This window comes from Schistocerca cancellata, chromosome 8, assembly GCF_023864275.1.
Source record: "Schistocerca cancellata isolate TAMUIC-IGC-003103 chromosome 8, iqSchCanc2.1, whole genome shotgun sequence".
Classification (NCBI taxonomy): domain Eukaryota; kingdom Metazoa; phylum Arthropoda; class Insecta; order Orthoptera; family Acrididae; genus Schistocerca; species Schistocerca cancellata.
Window position 1 is genome coordinate 612,344,867 of NC_064633.1, and position 20,203 is coordinate 612,365,069.

Here is a 20,203-nt window from a genome sequence, read left to right on the forward strand (position 1 = left end):
TTCGTTACTTTGCACAGGTAGGGCGTTTGTTTGGTTTGACTTCATGACAGCAAGACATATTCCAAGTGCTTTTATTGTACAAGCAATCCTGTTGGAAGAACATCCGCAACTGAGCATTATAGCAGAGGTTGAAAATACCGCTTCAGTTGTAAATTACTTTATTTTCACACGACCGGTTTCGTACTGTTATAAGCCCATCCCCAGGTGTCGTACTGTAAATAGCAAAAGTCGAGAGACAATTTTCACACGCCGCAACACACATAAAAGATTGAAAACAATTTTTTTCTAAAAAGTCTTGAAAACTTTTAAAAAACATTTCAAAACCGCCGGTCGGGTTAGGTGCTGTGAAATCTACGTCAATGCGTAAGTGGCACCAGACAGTACTACAGACGACTTCCTGGGTATGGAATACATGTAAATGATATCACGACACTTAAAACTTACGTTTCTTATTGGTGTGTCTGTAGCTGAAGTGAATGTAACTATTTAAAATACATCGTGCAATGTTTTACCGTGTCATTTTATGACATGTCTTAACGTCCATTGGGAAAAAGAACTTTTGCTTCAATGATTACTAATTGCTATTCCACGGTGCATATGGCTGTGGCTTCGGATCCCGTAAAGTGAGAGAACTGTACTGTACTAACGACCCCCCTCGGCGCCGCACGGTTGACACTAAATATCTACAGGCGGACGACGTGTCTGGCGTGGAGGTAATAAATTATTCAGGATGTTAAACACAAAGTGTCGAATATTTTGGGAGGTGGTAGTACCCACCAAAAGAAGAAAAAAATAGTCTAATAAAAATAGGCCGGAAACGCATATTTTCTAAAATCTGCACACTTCTGCATACTGGCTGAAAACAAAAGTGTCCATTATTGTGATAGGTGGTATACTGTCTCCCTAAATAAAGAGACTACGGACGGCCGCGGTGGTCTCGCGGTTCTAGGCGCGCAGTCCGGAACCGCGCGACTGCTACGGTCGCAGGTTCGAATCCTGCCTCGGGCATCGATGTGTGTGATGTCCTTAGGTTAGTTAGGTTTAAGTAGTTCTAAGTTCTAGGGGACTGATGACCACAGCTGTTAAGTCCCATAGTGCTCAGAGCCATTTGAACCATTTGAACCAAAGAGACTACGGTCGCCACTTTATAATATAATAAAATAATGGAATAGATGATAATAAAATGCGTGGCTTTTTAAAATGTATTGAATTAATGAGATTAATTTTTCGGCATGAATGACAATCACAATAAGCTGAGCTATGCCTGGAAATAAGTTCGTATTAGTTCATATTATTTTGCAGGGTGAAGTAGTTTCTATCTCCCCTGTAAATTTGTGCTTACCATTCTTTATAATGCTACGTTTGGTCGCCGTGTTCATCTTTGAAGTCTTGACCGTGTCCCCATTAAGCTTATCGGATCTTCGTAATTTTCCAAAGTACACAGGTGGGCTTCAGTTCTTGTAATTATTGTACTATTTGGAATAACAACTCACACGACCTTTCTGTTAATAAAACAATACTGTATTTTTCTAAACGGTGCACATATGAAATACATACTCCTCACTTATTCATAGCGACCCCAAAATGGCGGTCTACAATTACTCGCTAAAAATGGCATGCTTCTCACTCGTTCACTAGCTGTACGCGAATCCTCCTTTCCTCATGCTGGTACAAGAAAATCTCCTCTGTTTTTTAACAACTGAAATCAAAAATACCTGATGGTAGGCATAGGCTCTATGATGGGCTACCGCTTCATCTTTTCTCTTTGCCTTTAAAGAAGACGAAAACATAAAGGAAATGCAAAAGGTTTATCACAGTAGTAGTACAGAATATGAAGAAGAGACCATCGCTGAAACGCATACTTTCTTGCTACCTATTCACTTGTTGATTGGAGAGGTCTAATGTGACATCCATTCGTGGCACTTGCTATAGGAGGTACTCAACGTGACATCTGTCCACACTCTGAAATACACCCGGTTGTTGTTGTAAGTGCTGACATACATTCAAGATACTATCCTGTAACGTCTGGACATCGTTGACTGCGATGGCGTGGACTAATGCCCTCAAATGTCCCCAAATTCAAAAATAAAGGGCACTGAAATTTGGGGGACGGGGAGGCCAAGATGTGGGGCCTCCTCGACCTATCCAGCGGTCCTAGAATGTCAGCGTCAGAAGTTCACGCAAGTTACTTAGGAAATGTGCTCGTGCACAATCATGTACAAACCATCTGCAGCTTTTGCTGACATGGCACATGCTACAAAAAGGTACGCAGTACGTTAACGATTAATTGATGCTAATGAACGACTTTTAATCTTGATGGTAGGATGTACAGCACTAGTACGCCTGGCTATATGCCGATGGAGAAACTGTGTTAATGCCCTCTTTCTGCAACTGAATAGGGATATTCGTCAGCGTACGCGTGTTGGTTATGAACCTTTCAAGTTCACAACACTATTTCTTGTGAACTCCGCTTCGTCAGTGGCGTACGGGAAGGTGTCGTCGCTGAGTGACTGTAGGAGGATACAAGATGACTTGGACAGGATTTGTGATTGGTGTAAAGAATGGCAACTAACTCTAAATATAGATAAATGTAAATTAATGCAGATGAATAGGAAAAAGAATCTCGTAATGTTTGAATACTCCATTAGTAGTGTAGCGCTTGACACAGTCACGTCGATTAAATATTTGGGCGTAACATTGCAGAGCGATATGAAGTGGGACAAGCATGTAATGGCAGTTGTGGGGAAGGCAGATAGTCGTCTTCGGTTCATTGGTAGAATTTTGGGAACATGTGGTTCATCTGTAAAGGAGACCGCTTATAAAACACTAATACGACCTATTCTTGAGTACTGCTCGAGCGTTTGGGATCCCTATCAGGTCGGATTGAGGGAGGACATAGAAGCAATTCAGAGGCGGGCTGCTAGACTTGTTACTGGTAGGTTTGTTTGATCATCACGCGAGTCTCTGGAGGAAAGGATGCGTTCTTTTCGTGAATCGCTACTGAGGAAATTTGTAGAACCAGCATATGAGGCTGACTGCAGTACAATTTTTACTGCCACCAACGTACATATGGCTTGGCTCTGAGCACTAAGGGACTTAACAGCTGAGGTCATCAGTCCCCTAGAACTTAGAACTACTTAAACCTAACTAACCTAAGGACATCACACACATCCATGCCCGAAGCAGGATTCGAACCTGCGACAGTAGCGGTCGCGCGGTTTCAGACTGAAGCGCCTAGAACCGCTAGGCCACACCGGCCGGCCACCAACTTACATTTCGCGGAAAGACCACAAAGATAAGAGAGATTAGGGCTCGTACAGAGGCATACAGGCAGTCATTTTTCCCTCGTTCTGTTTGGGAGTGGAACAGGGAGAGAAGATGCTAGTTGTGGTACGAGGTACCCTCCGCCACGCACCGTATGGTGGATTGCGGAGTGTGTATGTAGATGTAGATGTAGATTAAATAAAATCTTCAAGGAAAGCAGCGGATGTGTGACACCCTTCTGCAAGAGCCACTGACAGAACTGCAGTGTGCTACGGTGGTTCTCTGATCTTAGTTTCTACAACCGCGGAAGATCGTATGGATAGAGCAATTGTTCCTCTAGCACCACCTTCTGCTGCTGTCAGTCGTAGCACACTGGTTCCAGGCCTTTCCTCCAGTAAATGTAGTACATGCCCCGCTATCTGACGTGTTCGACTAACTGAGGACATCCACCTGTGTCCCTGAGACGCTGAAAAAGTAGCCCGAGCAGCTTATCAGGCGGTAATCTCGGCGTGGATATTTATCCGCGTCGATGGTACAGGCTCGCAGGCAGCTTCCATTTGCTAGCATGTTGCAGAGAATCATATCCAGCATAGCAGTTGAGGAGTTGTGCGCTTGCATCGCTAACGGGGGGAAAAGAAAAGAAAATATACTGAAGCATAAGTTTACAGGACAGTACAAACGTCACGATAGCAGTAAACATAACAATTAAGCCATTCACCCCAATACGATTTTTGGAATGCGGCTCTGGCTCCCGGAATTTAGCTTCACAATCGGTTTTCGGCTCCATGTAAAAACTCCAGCGCATCTGAGTCACGACTGGCATGTTGTTACTTACTTCCTAAAATGTTGCTTCATACAGACGAAGTGATTTCGTGTGTAGAGACGGAAAGAAGAAGAATTGATCTGCCCAGGAAGTTATTCATTTCTTTAATTCAACTGACGAGAAGAACGTATTATATCTATTATATATAGAGAGAGATATAAGAGCTGATACATTCTTTGTAGTCTGCCACTCTCCTGTTGAGCCACGGTACACAAATATTAAATTAGCAGAATCGACTTGCTTGATAATAACCCTATATTCAGTGTGGAAGAGGCCTGGAAACACTGGAAGGTTTCGGATAGGTTGTATAATGGTAAGACAGAGATGAAGGAACCAGGTTTTCAATTGTAAGACATTTCCAAGGGCAGATGTGGACTCTGACCACAATCTGTTCGTAATGAACTGTAAATTAACACTAAAGAAACTGCAAAAAGGTGGGAATTTAAGGAAATGAGACCCGGATAAACGAAAGAACCAGAGGTTGTAGAGAGTTTCAGAGAGAGCATTAGGGAACGATTGACCAGAACAGGGGAAAGAAATACAGTAGAAGAAGAATGGGTAGCTTTGGGAGATGAAATAGCGAAGGTAGCATAGGATCAAGTAGGTAAAAAGACGAAGGATGAAAGGAGAAAACATAAAAATGTAGCAAACGAAGCAGGCGAAAAGGAATACATAAGTCTCAAGAAGTCTCAGATCGACAGGAAGTGCAAAATGGCTAAGCAGGGATGGCTAGAGGACAAATGTAAGGATGTAGAGGCTTACCTCACGAGGGGTAAGTTAGATACTGCCTACAGGAAAATTAAAGACACTTTTGAAGAAAAGAGAACCACTTGTATTAATATCAAGAGGTCAGATGGAAAATCAGTCCTAAGCAAAGAAGGGAAGGCAGGAAGGTGGAAGGAGTATACAGAGGGTCTATACAAGGTCGATGTACGTGAGGGCAATATTATTGAAATGGAAGAAGACGTAGATGAAGATGAGATGGGAGATACGATACTGCGTGAAGAATTTGACAGAGCACTGAAAGACCTCAGTCAAAACAAGGCCCTTCGAGCAGACAACATTCCATTATAACAACTGATAGCCTTGGGAGAGCCAGTCCTGACAAAACTCTACCATCTGGTGAGCAAGATGTATGAGACAGGTGAAATACCCTCAGACTTCAAAAAGTCAAAAATAGTAATTCCAATCCCAAAGAAAGAAAGTGTTGACAGGTGTGAAAATTGACGAACTATCAGTTTAATAAGTCACAGCTGCAAAATACTAACACGAATTCTTTACAGACGAATGGAAAAACTGATAGAAGCCGACCTCGGGGAAGATCAGTTTGTATTCCGCAGAAATGTTGGGACATGTGAGGCATTACTGACCCTACAACGTATCTTAGAAGATAGATTAAGGAAAAGCAAACCTACATTTTTAGCATTTGTAGACTTAGAGAAAGCTTTTGACAATGTTGACTGGAATACTCTCTTTCAAATTCTGAAGGTGGCAGGAGTAAAATACAGGAAGCGAAAGGCTATTTACAATTTGTACAGAAACCAGATGGCAGTTATAAGAGTCGAGGGACATGAAAGGGAACAGTGGTTGAGAAAGGAGTGAGACAGGGTTGTAGCCTTTCCCCAATGTTATTCAATCTGTATATTGAGCAAGCAATAAAGGATACAAAAGAAAAATTCGGAGTGGGTATTAAAATTCATGGAGAAGAAATAAAAACTTTTTCAGGTTCACTGATGACATTGTAATACCGTCAGAGACAGCAAAGGACTTGGAAGAGCAGTTGAACAGAATGGACAGTGTGTTGAAAGGAGCATATAAGATGAACATCAACAAAAGCAAAACCAGGACAATGGATTGTAGTCCAATTAAGTCGGGTGATACTGAGGAAATTAGATTAGGAAATGAGACACGTAAAGTAGTAAAGGAGTTTTGTTATTTTGGGAGCAAAATAACTGATGATGGTCGAAGTAGAAAGGATATAAAATGTAGACTGGCAATGGGAAGGAAAGCGTTTCTGAAGAAGAGAAATTTGCTAACATCGAGTATAGATTTAAGTGTCAGGAAGTCTTTTCTGAAAGTATTTGTATGGAGTGTAGCCGTGTATGGAAGTGAAACATGGACGATAAATAGTTAGGACAAGAAGAGAATAGAAGCTTTCGAAATGTGGTGCTACAGAAGAATGCTGAAGATTAGATGGGTAGATCATATAACTAATGAGGAGGTACTGAATGTAATTGGGGAGAAGAGGAGTTTGTGGCATATCTTGACTAGAAGAAGGGATTGGTTGGTGGGATCATCAATTTAGTATTGGAGGGAAGCGCGGAATGTAAAAATCGTAGAGGGAGACCAAGGCATGAATACACTAAACAGATTCAGAAGGATGTAGGTTGCAGTAGTTACAAGGATATGAAGAGGCTTGCACAGGAAAGAGTAGCATGGAGAGCTGCATCAAATCAGCCTCTGGACCGAAGGCCACAATAACAAAAATTCTGTGTGGCTGGTTAATTTCTAATCCACCAACTCCAAAACAATCAGCGACTGCTGACAAAAAACCGTTAATTCTTTCGACATTTTCTAGCCATTTCAAGTGTACAAATCATTAACCCACTTCGCACTTTTTTTCCGAACCGCACGTATGAGCGGTGCGTAATAAAAGCATCGTGTAAACGAAACTTTTAAAAAATCTCTTCTTATACAATTTCCTGCTCATTCGAGCTTACTGACAATCACAAGGATATCTCATTCTCTCTACATTGAAAAACATTACGAAAGTATAGACAACGTAAGTTTATCGTGCTGACGTAGTCGGAGCAGATGATTTATAGACATAAAACAACTAACCCTCGGGAAACTGATATTTCATCAGACTGTGATAATCGAGTCAGTTTTAACCTGTAAACACCCGAGCGAAAATCGTTTTCCGAAAATAGCTGTTCATGTTACGCGTGTACGCGTGGGGCCGTAAAGTGGAGCGTGAAACAGGTAGCAGACCTTGACTTTGTTAGTTGTGAAGGCCACTTGGCCGGCGACAAATGTTGGCAGCCCTGCCTGGCGGCCGCCGGCGTACCTCGCCGCGACTCGCCGGCGACCGACGCGGCAGTCGTGCGGCGGGCGTCCACGTGGAAGGGAGCAGGGAGCGCAGCAGCTGACGATGACGTCGCACGGGGGCTTCGACGTGGACTCGATGACGCTGACGCGGTTCGTGCTGGCGCAGCAGCGGCTGGTGCCCGGCGCCACGGGGGACCTGACGCAGCTGCTCACCTGCATACAGACGGCCGTCAAGGCGTGCAGCTCGGCCGTCCGAAAGGCGGGCATCGCCAAGATGTGAGTGCCCTGCCCCTGCCTCGCCACCCGCTCGCTCGCTGTAGTCCTGTGTAGGAAGAGGTCATACAATGGACCCCACTTTGTTATTTTGTCCTTACTGCCGCAGCTGCTTCACTATCTACTACATACTTGATGAGCACATATTACCACATGTTTTTAGCTCCGACGACACGGCTTGAACTTATTTATCATACAATTTTTGAGATATTATGTATGCCGTGGTTGTTAAGTTCCTATGGGACCAAACTGCTGAGGTCATCGGTCCCTAGGCGTACACACTACTTAACTTACGCTAAGGACAACACACACACACACACACACACACACACACACACACACACACACACCCATGCCCGAGGGAGGACTCGAGTCTCCGACGGGGTGGACCGCGAGAACCGTGACAAGGTGCCTTAGACCGCGCGGCTGTTATGTATGCCACAGAAAAAGTAATTTGTTTAATGGAACTGCACACAATCTGAGAAACAAAAATTGTGCTTCTAGTATGCGCCCCCATGGGATAAATTCAAAAAATTACAAGAAATACACTTTCATTAAGTCAAATATTGTTATTGTACAATGTAGAAATCTTCTTGAAGACCGACTCCAAATTTTTCTGCATTTTTAAGGCACATTCATCGCTTGATAGTGACTTTAAACCCATTATCATGGGTCGTTTATCTCAAGTCTTTCATTCTTTTTTTTTTTTTTGTTTTCTCCTAGTCGTTAACTCTTTAGGAGGCTTCTGCATCACAAAATTGCACGTAAGTTCTGTGGTGATTACAATTTGTATTCTTTCGTATAGGTTGTCCCAAGAGAAATGGTCAATATACAGGGACAAGAGTCGTTTGAAGCAAAAAAGTCTAGTAAACGTGCATACCTTGAGAGCTACGAGCATTTCTGCATCTTCGATATCATGAAACAAACCCCTTCTACTGTAGGCTCTTTGGTTCCCAAATTTTGGGAGGAGGCAGTATGAATCAAAACAAGAAAATTTGTCTAGGAAACTAGGACTCTAAAATGCACACCTTAAGTGATGTGAGCACGTCTTTAGCTTAGATATGTAAAACACAGCTCTTCTACTGCAACTGCCTTGCTTTCCAAATTTTGTGAGGAGGTAGCATGGATCAAAACAAGACAAAATTGTCCAGCAGACTAGGGCTCTAAAATACATACCTAAGGAGTTATGATCACTTATTCATCCTCGATACTGTGTAGCAAATCTCTGCTGCTGCGATCTCTTTTGTTTCCAAAGTTTGGGAGGAAGTACTATGGATCATAACAAGAAAAAGTTGTCTGTAAACAATGCCTCTAAAATGCATATCTTAAGAAATATCAACACTTATTCAGCAGAAGAGATGTTTTACAACTGCGAAGATGAACAGATGCTCACAGCTCTTAAAGTGTGCATTTTAGAGCCCATGTTTACGAGACTTCTTTGCTTCGAATGAGCATTCCTGTCGCATCCCTGAATACTGACCATAATTCCTGGGACACCCTGTATTGGGGGCTTATATTGTCAGCGCCAAAGGGGCTCATAATACCAACACTTCCATCTTTGTAAACAAAAATTCATCATCGTCTAGCGTTAAATACAAAGTACAATATTAATAGAGCAACACAACGCTTCATAGGTGTGTAATGCAAGGAAAATATCATAATGTGTATTTACGTAGGTATAGCCGCAGTAATGTTGGCACAAACCGCTCCCTCTAAAAGTTTTTGTCGGCGATGAAAACGAGAAAACCTCGCTGTTCAGTAGTAAGACCAGCTACTACGTCGAGAGTCTCCACTACTAACTAATTGATACGTTTATCACCAGAGTGCACGACTTTATTTCTTAGACATTGAGTGGACCCAGATTACTAGCAGGGGCCCGCGATGCCGCCTTTAACCCTGTAAGCCCCTGTCACACGAGCCACTTTCCTTGTCTATTGCAGCACGCCCCCTCACGTACCATTCGTGTAGCTAGACTCCCCTCGCCACGAGAGGTCGTTTCCGTTTGCAGGTCTGCGTCAAAATCGTGTCTTCTGAGAGCTATATGATGTGCACTTTGGCGCTTGAATGGCGAAACAGAAGATATGAGGCACTGTCCTTCCAATGAAAAGTCGGAATATAGTAACCGTATTAAAGAACTACCAACGATAACACGCATTATTAATGACTAAAGCAATACTTGTAATGGATGTTGTTGACAAAGGTCGTATGATAAATTCAGCTAAAGTAAATTTACGTCGCTTGTTGCAGTTGGCAATTCGTTACCGTTGGTCGCAGCCAGTCGGGCGGTAATATACGGTACCCAATGACAATCACTATGTTACGCGTATAATCTTGATTGTTACAAACATCTGACTTATTTCGGAATATATCGCGATTTCCGAAGTGTTAGGGTGGGAATTAGTAGTTAAGCTTAAACAAAATACTAGATACCCCGTTTACGAAGCAAAGGTAATGACGAGCGTGCGACGTCAGTGGCTGCTCACACCCGACTCGTGATTCGTCGTATTCGCTTCCCATCATTCATCGCGCAAACTGTTACCAACTGCAGCATCCAACGAAAAACCCGGGCAACATTTTTACTCTAAATTCTCCACGTCGCTGAGAACTGAAAGAATAGGGAGAAGGACGTCAAAACATCAACATTTGTTTGCTCGAGAATACAAACACATTCAAGCACGCAGAACAATATTTAGAAAACAGTGTATAGCAGCTTTTTAGTTTATCCTTTGCACCTCGTTTTTCTTCTAAATACCAAAATATTTCTTTCTACTTCAATAAAACAATGTTTTTCACTGTTGAAACAAAATTCGTAAGAAACGGTTTTCATCTATTTATACTCTTATTTATACATTATTGAGGCTTGCTTCTTTGTCCAGACATTGTAAAAATTAAATAACGTTTTTCTTTCTGAGACCACTCGTAGGAAAAGCAATTAACCATTAAATACCAAATTTTTTTCTTCGATCTACATTTATTTCAGTGCTGCCTGATTGACATAGAGATGAGGAAAAGGAATATACACTCCTGGAAATTGAAATAAGAACACCATGAATTCATTGTCCCAGGAAGGGGAAACTTTATTGACACATTCCTGGGGTCAGATACATCACATGATCACACTGACAGAACCACAGGCACATAGACACAGGCAACAGAGCATGCACAATGTCGGCACTAGTACAGTGTATATCCACCTTTCGCAGCAATGCAGGCTGCTATTCTCCCATGGAGACGATCGTAGAGATGCTGGATGTAGTCCTGTGGAACGGCTTGCCATGCCATTTCCACCTGGCGCCTCAGTTGGACCAGCGTTCGTGCTGGACGTGCAGACCGCGTGAGACGACGCTTCATCCAGTCCCAAACATGCTCAATGGGGGACAGATCCGGAGATCTTGCTGGCCAGGGTAGTTGACTTACACCTTCTAGAGCACGTTGGGTGGCACGGGATACATGCGGACGTGCATTGTCCTGTTGGAACAGCAAGTTCCCTTGCCGGTCTAGGAATGGTAGAACGATGGGTTCGATGACGGTTTGGATGTACCGTGCACTATTCAGTGTCCCCTCGACGATCACCAGTGGTGTACGGCCAGTGTAGGAGATCGCTCCCCACACCATGATGCCGGGTGTTGGCCCTGTGTGCCTCGGTCGTATGCAGTCCTGATTGTGGCGCTCACCTGCACGGCGCCAAACACGCATACGACCATCATTGGCACCAAGGCAGAAGCGACTCTCATCGCTGAAGACGACACGTCTCCATTCGTCCCTCCATTCACGCCTGTCGCGACACCACTGGAGGCGGGCTGCACGATGTTGGGGCGTGAGCGGAAGACGGCCTAACGGTGTGCGGGACCGTAGCCCAGCTTCATGGAGACGGTTGCGAATGGTCCTCGCCGATACCCCAGGAGCAAAAGTGTCCCTAATTTGCTGGGAAGTGGCGGTGCGGTCCCCTACGGCACTGCGTAGGATCCTACGGTCTTGGCGTGCATCCGTGCGTCGCTGCGGTCCGGTCCCAGGTCGACGGGCACGTGCACCTTCCGCCGACCACTGGCGACAACATCGATGTACTGTGGAGACCTCACGCCCCATGTGTTGAGCAATTCGGCGGTACGTCCACCCGGCCTCCCGCATGCCCACTATACGCCGTCGCTCAAAGTCCGTCAACTGCACATACGGTTCACGTCCACGCTGTCGCGGCATGCTACCAGTGTTAAAGACTGCGATGGAGCTCCGTATGCCACGGCAAACTGGCTGACACTGACGGCGGCGGCGCACAAATGCTGCGCAGCTAGCGCCATTCGACGGCCAACACCGTGGTTCCTGGTGTGTCCGCTGTGCCGTGCGTGTGATCATTGCTTGTACAGCCCTCTCGCAGTGTCCGGAGCAAGTATGGTGGGTCTGACACACCGGTGTCAATGTGTTCTTTTTTCCATTTCCAGGAGTGTAAAACAAAAAAATGCAATAACCTTGAAATAAATGGTTTATTTTAATCGATCCCTAAATGGGAATCATGGCACATGCCACTCCCTTTTTACATTTTCCTTTATTTTTTGTGCCAGACAACAAAACAATCAATGGAGTTTCCCACATTACACACAGAACACTGTTTCCTCATATTTTTCTTACAAATTGCACGTTTCTTTGTTTCTCCGGTGTTGTTCATTCAATTACATGTCCGTTTCCACAAGTCCTTAGTTCAATTGGAACACTTGAAATGTTCAAATATGTGTGTGAAATCTTATGGGACTTAACTGATAACGTCATCAGTCCCCAAGCTTACACACTACTTAACCTAAATTATCCTAAGGACAAACACACACACACACCCATGCCCGAGGGAGGACTCGAACCTCCGCCGGGATCATGACAGCAGCGCCCTAGACCGCTCGGCTAATCTAGCTCGGCGAACACGTGAAAGGTATTTTGCGTATGACGGACCTCCTGCCCTTGTCGGAAAAGAAGCAGCAGATCATTGAACAAGATATGCCCTTGCCACCATCCTCCGGAATTGAAGTAATGGAATGTTTTCATTCGAGAGGCGGTAGATGACGTGCGCTTTGAGCAACGCTACATCTAAAGCATTGGTGAACAATTGGGAGTACCATTTCTTACCTAGAATTCTCACACAACATTTGTGCATATTCCAGTCCAATTTGTCCACGCCTCCCGTACGATAGTTATAGTCTGAAATGATTCTTGGTTGTGGGATTTGCACTTCTTTGTTCTCAGCTCTGCTCCATCTCTTTACTTGGCTTACTGGATCCACTGTCTCATGGTTTGACAAGAGCTTTACACAATTGTTATCCTTCGATATTACTGCCATTATCTCTGTGTTCTTGTCAAATCTATAGTCATACGCTCCTCTTCGTTTCGTCTTCATGCTGTTCTCAGATTCTATTGGACAGTAGTTATTCATTCGGTTCATACGGGCAGTTCCACTTGCCCTTACTTTCATTTCTGAGAGCTCTTTCTTCAAACGGAAGCTCGTGCAAAAGTTATCAAAACATATTTTGTGAAATTAAGGAGTCTGCTGAAAAGAAATCATATTCAACACAACTGATCCGCCAAGTCCCAGAGTTGAAACATCTCTCGTATCAAAAATACTGGCAGAAGTGGAGCTGTGAGGACCGGGCGTGAGTCGTGCTTCGGTAGCTCAGATGGTAGAGCACTTGCCCGCGAAAGGCAAAGGTCCCTAGTTCGAGTCTCGGTCGGGCACACAGTTTTAATCTGCCAGGAAGTTTCATATCAGCGCACACTCCGCTGCAGAGTGAAAATCTCATTCTGGATTCATCTCTCGTATCCTTCGATTTTCCTTCATAGACTAACATACGGTAACAGAAACGAATCCAAATCTTATTGGTTTCCCGCGAATGAACTGTTTTAGGTAATGGTGTCCATAATATCGTATCATTTGCTCGTCAATGCTCAGGCTGTCGGAAAAAACTTGAAATTTCATGAAATTATTATTCAGTAAATCCATCAACGCACGAATTTGTCTATCCCTTTCGTCAGGTCGGATTCTGTTCAGACGTGTGTTAACCGAGCGAGGTGGCGCAGTGGTTAGACACTGGACTCGCATTCTGGAGGACGACGGTTCAATCCCGCGTCCGGCCATCCTGATTTAGGTTTTCCGTGATTTCCCTAAATCGCTCCTGGCAAATGCTGGGATGGTTCCTTTCAAAGGGTACGGCCGACATCCTTCCCCGTCATTCCCTCATCCGATGAGACCGATGACCTCCCTGTCTGGTCTCCTTCCCCAAACAACCCCAACACGTGTGTTATCACTGAAATGAAAGTGGCGCTTTAGTTCCTGATATCTGTTGCGATTCATGCACTGTCGTACATACCTTATATGAAAATCTTCATCTTTATTCCAGTATAGCTTTTCCTGTGGAAGAGCATGGTATCCAGTGAAGATTAGTGTATCTATGAACTTTTTTATGCATCCATTAGATAACTCATAGCTGTGATTATTATTCTGTGTAGCACTTTTATTGACAATCAAGTTCAATAACTGTTCATCAAAAAATTCTTCAAAGCACTCAACAGCAGACTTTTCTTTTAGTGCTGCTACCAAAATGGATTTTCGGTGTTCAATTTCTGCTGTATCAAGATAGGATTTAGAGTAAATTGCATCTTCTGTTTTCCAATTAGAAGTGATAATAGCTTTCACTTTCTTCTTTCGTTGGTCTGCATGTTCCTCATTTTCCTTTTCTCCACTGGCATGAATTTCCAAGGAACCTGGCACATCAGATGGGACAGTATTTTCAAATATGTTTTCGTCGATATCTTCACAGTCAGACATCTCATGTACACGATCTGGAGGGAGCTCGACAATGTCAGTGGGCTCATTCACATCATCATCACCAAAAGAAGTCATGAATTTCCGGTTATTTACAATTTCTTCAATTTCCCCCATAGAAAGTGCTTCATAGTGACTCACTGTGACTGAGGAGCAAGTAAAACCAAAATAAAGTTTTACGTGGAAACTGCTATGAATCCGAAATGGGGTTAGGATGTCAGACAGGTGTCATGCAGAAATGAAATAGGTCTTTGAAATAAATGATCGATAAACATCTGAAAAACATGCATGTACACAGAAGCCGGAAGTTATTTACATAATAATATAACTTACTCTGTTTTGAAAATGTGCAACTCCTGTAAAGCTGAAAAACGTAGCTTCTTCACAGAAATAAAAGTGTACAGCTCAATCGTTTAACAACAACTGACTAAATTTCAATGCGAGCGTTCGACAAAGGTCTGGACAACAATGGGAAATGGTAACATTCGCTGCCAGCACTACTAGAATTACAAAATTTCCGTTACAAAGACAAATCACCAAATGGGGATCAAAGCACTTAATGGGTTAAGTCCTCACATAAAGTTTGCAACATGCCACAATTACCAAGCTAACAACGAAATAAAGATCAAGAAGACACATAATCCATTACTGTAACAAGAGCCAGCGCGGCGAGAATTGGTGATAACTTCCGATGTTAGCGATCGCCACCGCAGTCCCCTGCTTCTCCGCAAAGAATTTTTTTTTAATTGGCTTCCGGGACGTGACCATACAGCCATCTCAATAGTGGAATGTCAATTACGACGGCACTAATGTGAATAAACCACGGCATCCAGTCCCCGAGTGGAGAAAATCTCCGACCGGACCGGGAATCGAACCCGGGTCCCTTCTGTTAGTGATCCCCGCCCTGACCGCGCATCTACCGAGGCGGATCTCCACATGCCTAGGTATTATGCAATATACAGTACAAGTACTCTGAATTGTTGAATCCTCCATCACGCACAATCAATCGACCACTGACGTCACCGAGCCACTTGTGACGTGTCTGGCGGGTGATTGATATACTGGCATGTGATGCGCGCTCACGACTAGTAGCCGGTTTTGACCAGAAGTGTCGCTCCTTTGTAACCAAGGTCGCATCATAAATTTTCCACACTGCTGGTAACTGAAAGAATAGCAAAAGTATATGCGACTTCAGTCTTTCTCGGCGTATTCCACTGATGAATTCTTCTCGGGTTATCAGCCGAGTGGTGGCGTCGTCTTGTCGCAACGTTTCAATGAGTTTCGTACCCATTATCTTCGCCAGAAGAATTCATGAATAGTAAAAGTGTCGTCCGGACATTTCGAAATATCAACATCCGGACACTGCAGACTACTGTATAGTGCATGGCAGAGAGTACTTTTCGTTACAACACATACTTGTATCCTCTAAGACAAAAAAAAGGCGCACCACTAAAGAATTATGGTAGATGTGAAGCACATGCACAGACGAACAAATGATTACAGATTCAGAAAACTTGTATGATTTATTCAAGAGAAAGAGCTTCTCAAATTGACCAAGTCAGTAACGTGTTGGTTCTGCTCTGGCCTTACACAAGCAGTTATTCAGCTAGGCATTGATTGAAAGAGTTGTAGATGGGGCCCTGCTGTGAAATGAAATGTCACTCCAGAGCATCACATCTGGCTGCCGGGCGCATGGCGGCTGACAGGTTGGTACCCCACCGCTGCCCGTGGCGTCTCCATACGCGTCTTCCCTAGTCACTGAGACTCGGTTCGAAGCGGGAATAATCAATGAAGACAGTTCTAGCCCAGTCATTGAAACTCCACTCTCCGCTGCGTGGTTAGTTCGTCCAGTCTATCAGGCAAACGCGACACGCTTACACGAAGGACTCACAAGACACCTGTTGATTACTGCGGTTTATAGAGACCGGATCTTAAAAAGTAGTTCGCGGTCATAGCTAATAGAATCGTAATGCATTGCGTAAATATCGTCGCGATTAGATCAGAGAAAGTGAGTTGTGGCAATACATAAGACCTCGTTCCTTGTTCTCATTTTGAGTGGAACAGAAAGAAAAGTCTGCTATATCGAGACAAAGCATCTAGCCTCAATACAAATAGCGATTTACAGAGCGGCACTCTACAACTAAACTAGCACCAAAGTAATTGTTACTAGTCGTATTAGATAGTGGACATCTCTTCGTCGTAGTTATCAATCTGGCCAAGAAAGGAAGCAATCAGGGACCGTGTCAACATCATCTTCCACATCACATTTTGATTATTTTATACAGTGTGAATCAGAACTCCACCAACAAACTTTCTTGGGTATTCCTGATACCCTCTGAGTACGTGAGTGTACAGTCTCCGGCAGCTCATAACAGAGTAACGATGTATTTATGATTTATTTGGTTTGTTATCGCAGTTACCCATCTTTCTATGAAAATACGTTCACAGCAGTGAAAGAGCCTGTCGTATGCAGTGACCAAAAAGTACGACATGCAACACAAAGTAATGTAACAACCCTGAGACGAAACACATAACCCTTATATCACAGTGTGTTCAGTCTGGTTTTTTCAGTGTGCTGTACAGCGCGTAACAAACGCAGAATTATGTATTCTCCAAAATTTCGGCCTGCGCGACCACTGCACAGTGCACGGTTTCGCACCATCAACTGTCTTACACGCTCAAGAATTCCAGGAGTTCCGGTCATTACTTTTGCGGCTGCGGTAATGCTAGCAGTCGGAGTCTCATAAAGTAGCCTCTTCACGTGCCCCAGATGAAAGAGCCCCTTGGTCTCATGACTGTCGACTCATCTGGTCGTGGAACAGAACCATCGCAACCAATTCACTGGCGTCCTATCGAAATGCTGTAACTCTGCAACGAGCCACCGTCGACCGTAGAGTCCCTTGTACCAAAACACTACTTTTTTTTTACCAACGCGACCCCTTCGTTCGTCCAAAGAACAAAGTAGTCTACGGATACTATTTAATTAATGGTGGCCGCTATTTCGACTACACATGAGATTGGATTTTCCCCATACGTTGATCAGGGGGCTTGACGTCGGAGTAGTGAACGGCGAAACTGGTCGCATAAGTAAAATAAAATTTGAAATATAGACGGCTGAAGGTGTTTTCGATTTGACTTTTATACTGGACAGACGAAATCCCTCAACCATAAAGATGGACTTACATAGAAATGCATTGTCTGCAAATGTCCAGATACTTGAGAATGGAATAAGACAGAAACTGTACAGTAGTACAACAAATAAAGTAAAATTTACACTTTCAGGCGGAATACATTAATTTGAACAGTTTCTAAACGCATTTAACTTCCACATAGATGTAACATAGTCAGATGACGTTTGCAGAGCTTCCCTAATCGAAAAGTATTGTTTCCAAAATCCGACTTATCCAAACTTGTGCACTGCAACTGAATTGTTTGTCAAACAATAGTGCATGAAAAGGATGTTCATACATTGTTTATGAAATGTGGAGCTTGCTGAGTATTCTTTGTAGTTGTCGGCGGCGTTGTTCCCGTTTATTTTGCGCCAGCTTTTCACGAACACGTTTCAGTTAAATCTACGAACGATGTTTCGAAAGTACAATACTCCACATTTTTTAGTATGGAAACTCGAGCTTAGTGGAAACAGGCCGCAAAAGTGGCTGAAAAAACGCCAGAAAGGCTTCAGTATACTGACATAGTATGTATTTCAGCACTGTAAGATTCCCTTTTGTGCCAAGAGCAACGAGAGAATATGTGGTCACAGTCCTACAGCCGCCAACAGATGCAATGTGCTGGCGGTGGTATGACTGCATTCCATGGAAATGTCGCTAGTAGCCGTAGTTGAATTACAACCTGGCAGTGGCCAACACGAATTGCCTATTGTTCCCTCTGCCACTAGAGTAACGTTTCATATCCCGCCTGTCAGCATACAATTGAAGACATGCGCGGAAAAACGGCCTAACCTTCAAATGTAATAGCTTAGAGAAAAGTGTTGCCATCTGTTGCTGGGTACGGGAACTATCAAAATTGACATTGGTTTCACCCCTAAATATCACATTAGGATATTCTTTCGGTGTATGCGAGTCAATTTGTCTGTATGTGGTGCCCCTGTGTCCCACTCCGTGTTCTATCCGCTTCTGGCCATGTGTCTGACTACAGCAATAGTTCCCCATCAGAAATTCCTCTCTCTTGTATTCCATTCTATTGGTGAGTTCTTTGCCACTTGGTGGTCCTCGTATTCCACAGTTCCGACAAACCTCTTCGTCAATTTCAGAGACACTTTTGTAGCACTTCTTCGTAGTTTTGATACAGTAACAGTCATTCGGTATGGCAAATAGCAGCTACCCTTCAGCCTTATCAGCTTATGACAGATTTATAACGTGGAGAGCGAGTCCGTTATTATTAGAATATGCCCAGCTTAGATCGTCGTACTATGTATATCTTAGGGCTCATTCAGTAGCTAAAAGTTCCGATGTAACTCCACTTTCGATAGACGAAATAGTTCGCTCCTGTCTTTTTTGGTATCATTAGCACATCCAAACCGAGAGGGATAGCGCAGTCGTTTGCGCAATGGACCCTCATTCAGGGTAGGAGGGGGGGGGGGGAGGTTCAAACCCGCGTCCGGCCATCCTGATCTATGTCTTCTGTGATTTCCCTAAATTGCTTAAGGCAAACGCCAGGATGGTTCCTTCGAACGGACACTGCCGATTTCCTTCCCCATTGTTCCCTAATCCGAGCTTGTGCTCCAGCTCTGATGACCTCGTTGTCGATGGGGCGTTAAACGCTAATCTCCATAAGCACATCCAAACGGAGTTGTCATATTTTGACGCATAGGTACACGAATACATATCTTACGGCCGTTTTCGGAGAGGTCTTGGTAAACTGATGTCATTAATTACTGGGTTGTCAGAGTCTCTCTCTCTCTCTCTCTCTCTCTCTCTCTCTCTCTCTCTCTCTTTAGTCGTTTAATAGATTCCGACTCCCCGTGACCCCAAGCACGTCATCTTCTTCTGTCCTGCATTATTTCCCCAGTACCTTCAAGGTTGGAGACCATTACTTCCGCTATGCCATCGATTCGTCTCATCCTTTGCAACCCTCTTCGCGCTGAGTCTTCAATCTTCCCCAGCATTAAGGTCTTCTCGGGCGAATCGTGTCGTCTCACGTCGTGCCCAAAGTAGATACTTTTTTGTTTCAGTATCTTACATTCCAAGGAGCGATCTGGTTTTACTTGCTGTAACACGTACCTATTCGTCCTCTTTGCATCGCACGGAACTGTTAAAGAGTTTCCAGCAACACTATTATTCAAAGAAGTCTGTACTACAACGTTCTGCCGCATTTCACATCCGTACATGACAAGTGGAAAGACCACAGTCCTTACTGTTAGAACCTTTGTTATTTAACCTACGTCTCTCTTCCTTAGAACATTATCTAGCTGGGAAATTGTCCTTCAGCGATGTAACAAGCGTGTCTTGATTTCGTAGCTCAGTCACCATAAGCTAAAATCTGGGAGATGGCATGGTTGAAAATAGAAACTTGCTCCATTGTTTTTCCTCCTAAATGCGATGCAGTAGCCATAATTTTCGCTTGATTGAAATTCAACATTAATCCATCCTTGGACTTCCTTATTTCACTTTCACTGAGGAGATACTCTCAATTAATACGAACGACCAATACCTTGGTGACATTTTCGCGCTGATGCTTAAAATAGTCCAGCAGTCGCGTTTTTTAATGAGATTCTGAAATTAGCTTATCGTTCAAAATCTCACCACCTGTGGTGGTTGTGATTCATCTATCCAATATGGGTTCGTCTAGTAGTATCTTACGGTAAGATCGGAAATTTTCGGTGCGAGCTCATCCCCCAAAGCTTTGTTGCTTTTTCACAAAAAACTTTTCTTATGAGGTACTTTCTGCGTATTGGTGAAGGTGCTGATGGTACCCAAAAAACGCACGTCACTGAAAAAACGCACACCGGTCGGGGCAGCGATTTTCGAGTGTCGCGG

General features: G+C 43.8%; 1 protein-coding gene across 1 annotated transcript in view; it reads left to right on the top strand.

Annotated features, from left to right (window-relative positions):
• The first annotated feature begins 7,176 nt into the window (after nt 1-7,176).
• Nucleotides 7,177-20,203, top strand: part of LOC126094806 (fructose-1,6-bisphosphatase 1) — a 91,594-nt gene continuing 78,567 nt past the window's right edge. The window contains exon 1 of the mRNA XM_049909376.1: nt 7,177-7,411. Coding sequence (XP_049765333.1) covers nt 7,239-7,411 — 173 coding nt within the window. The 5' untranslated portion in view covers nt 7,177-7,238. The remainder of the gene's footprint in view (nt 7,412-20,203) is intronic.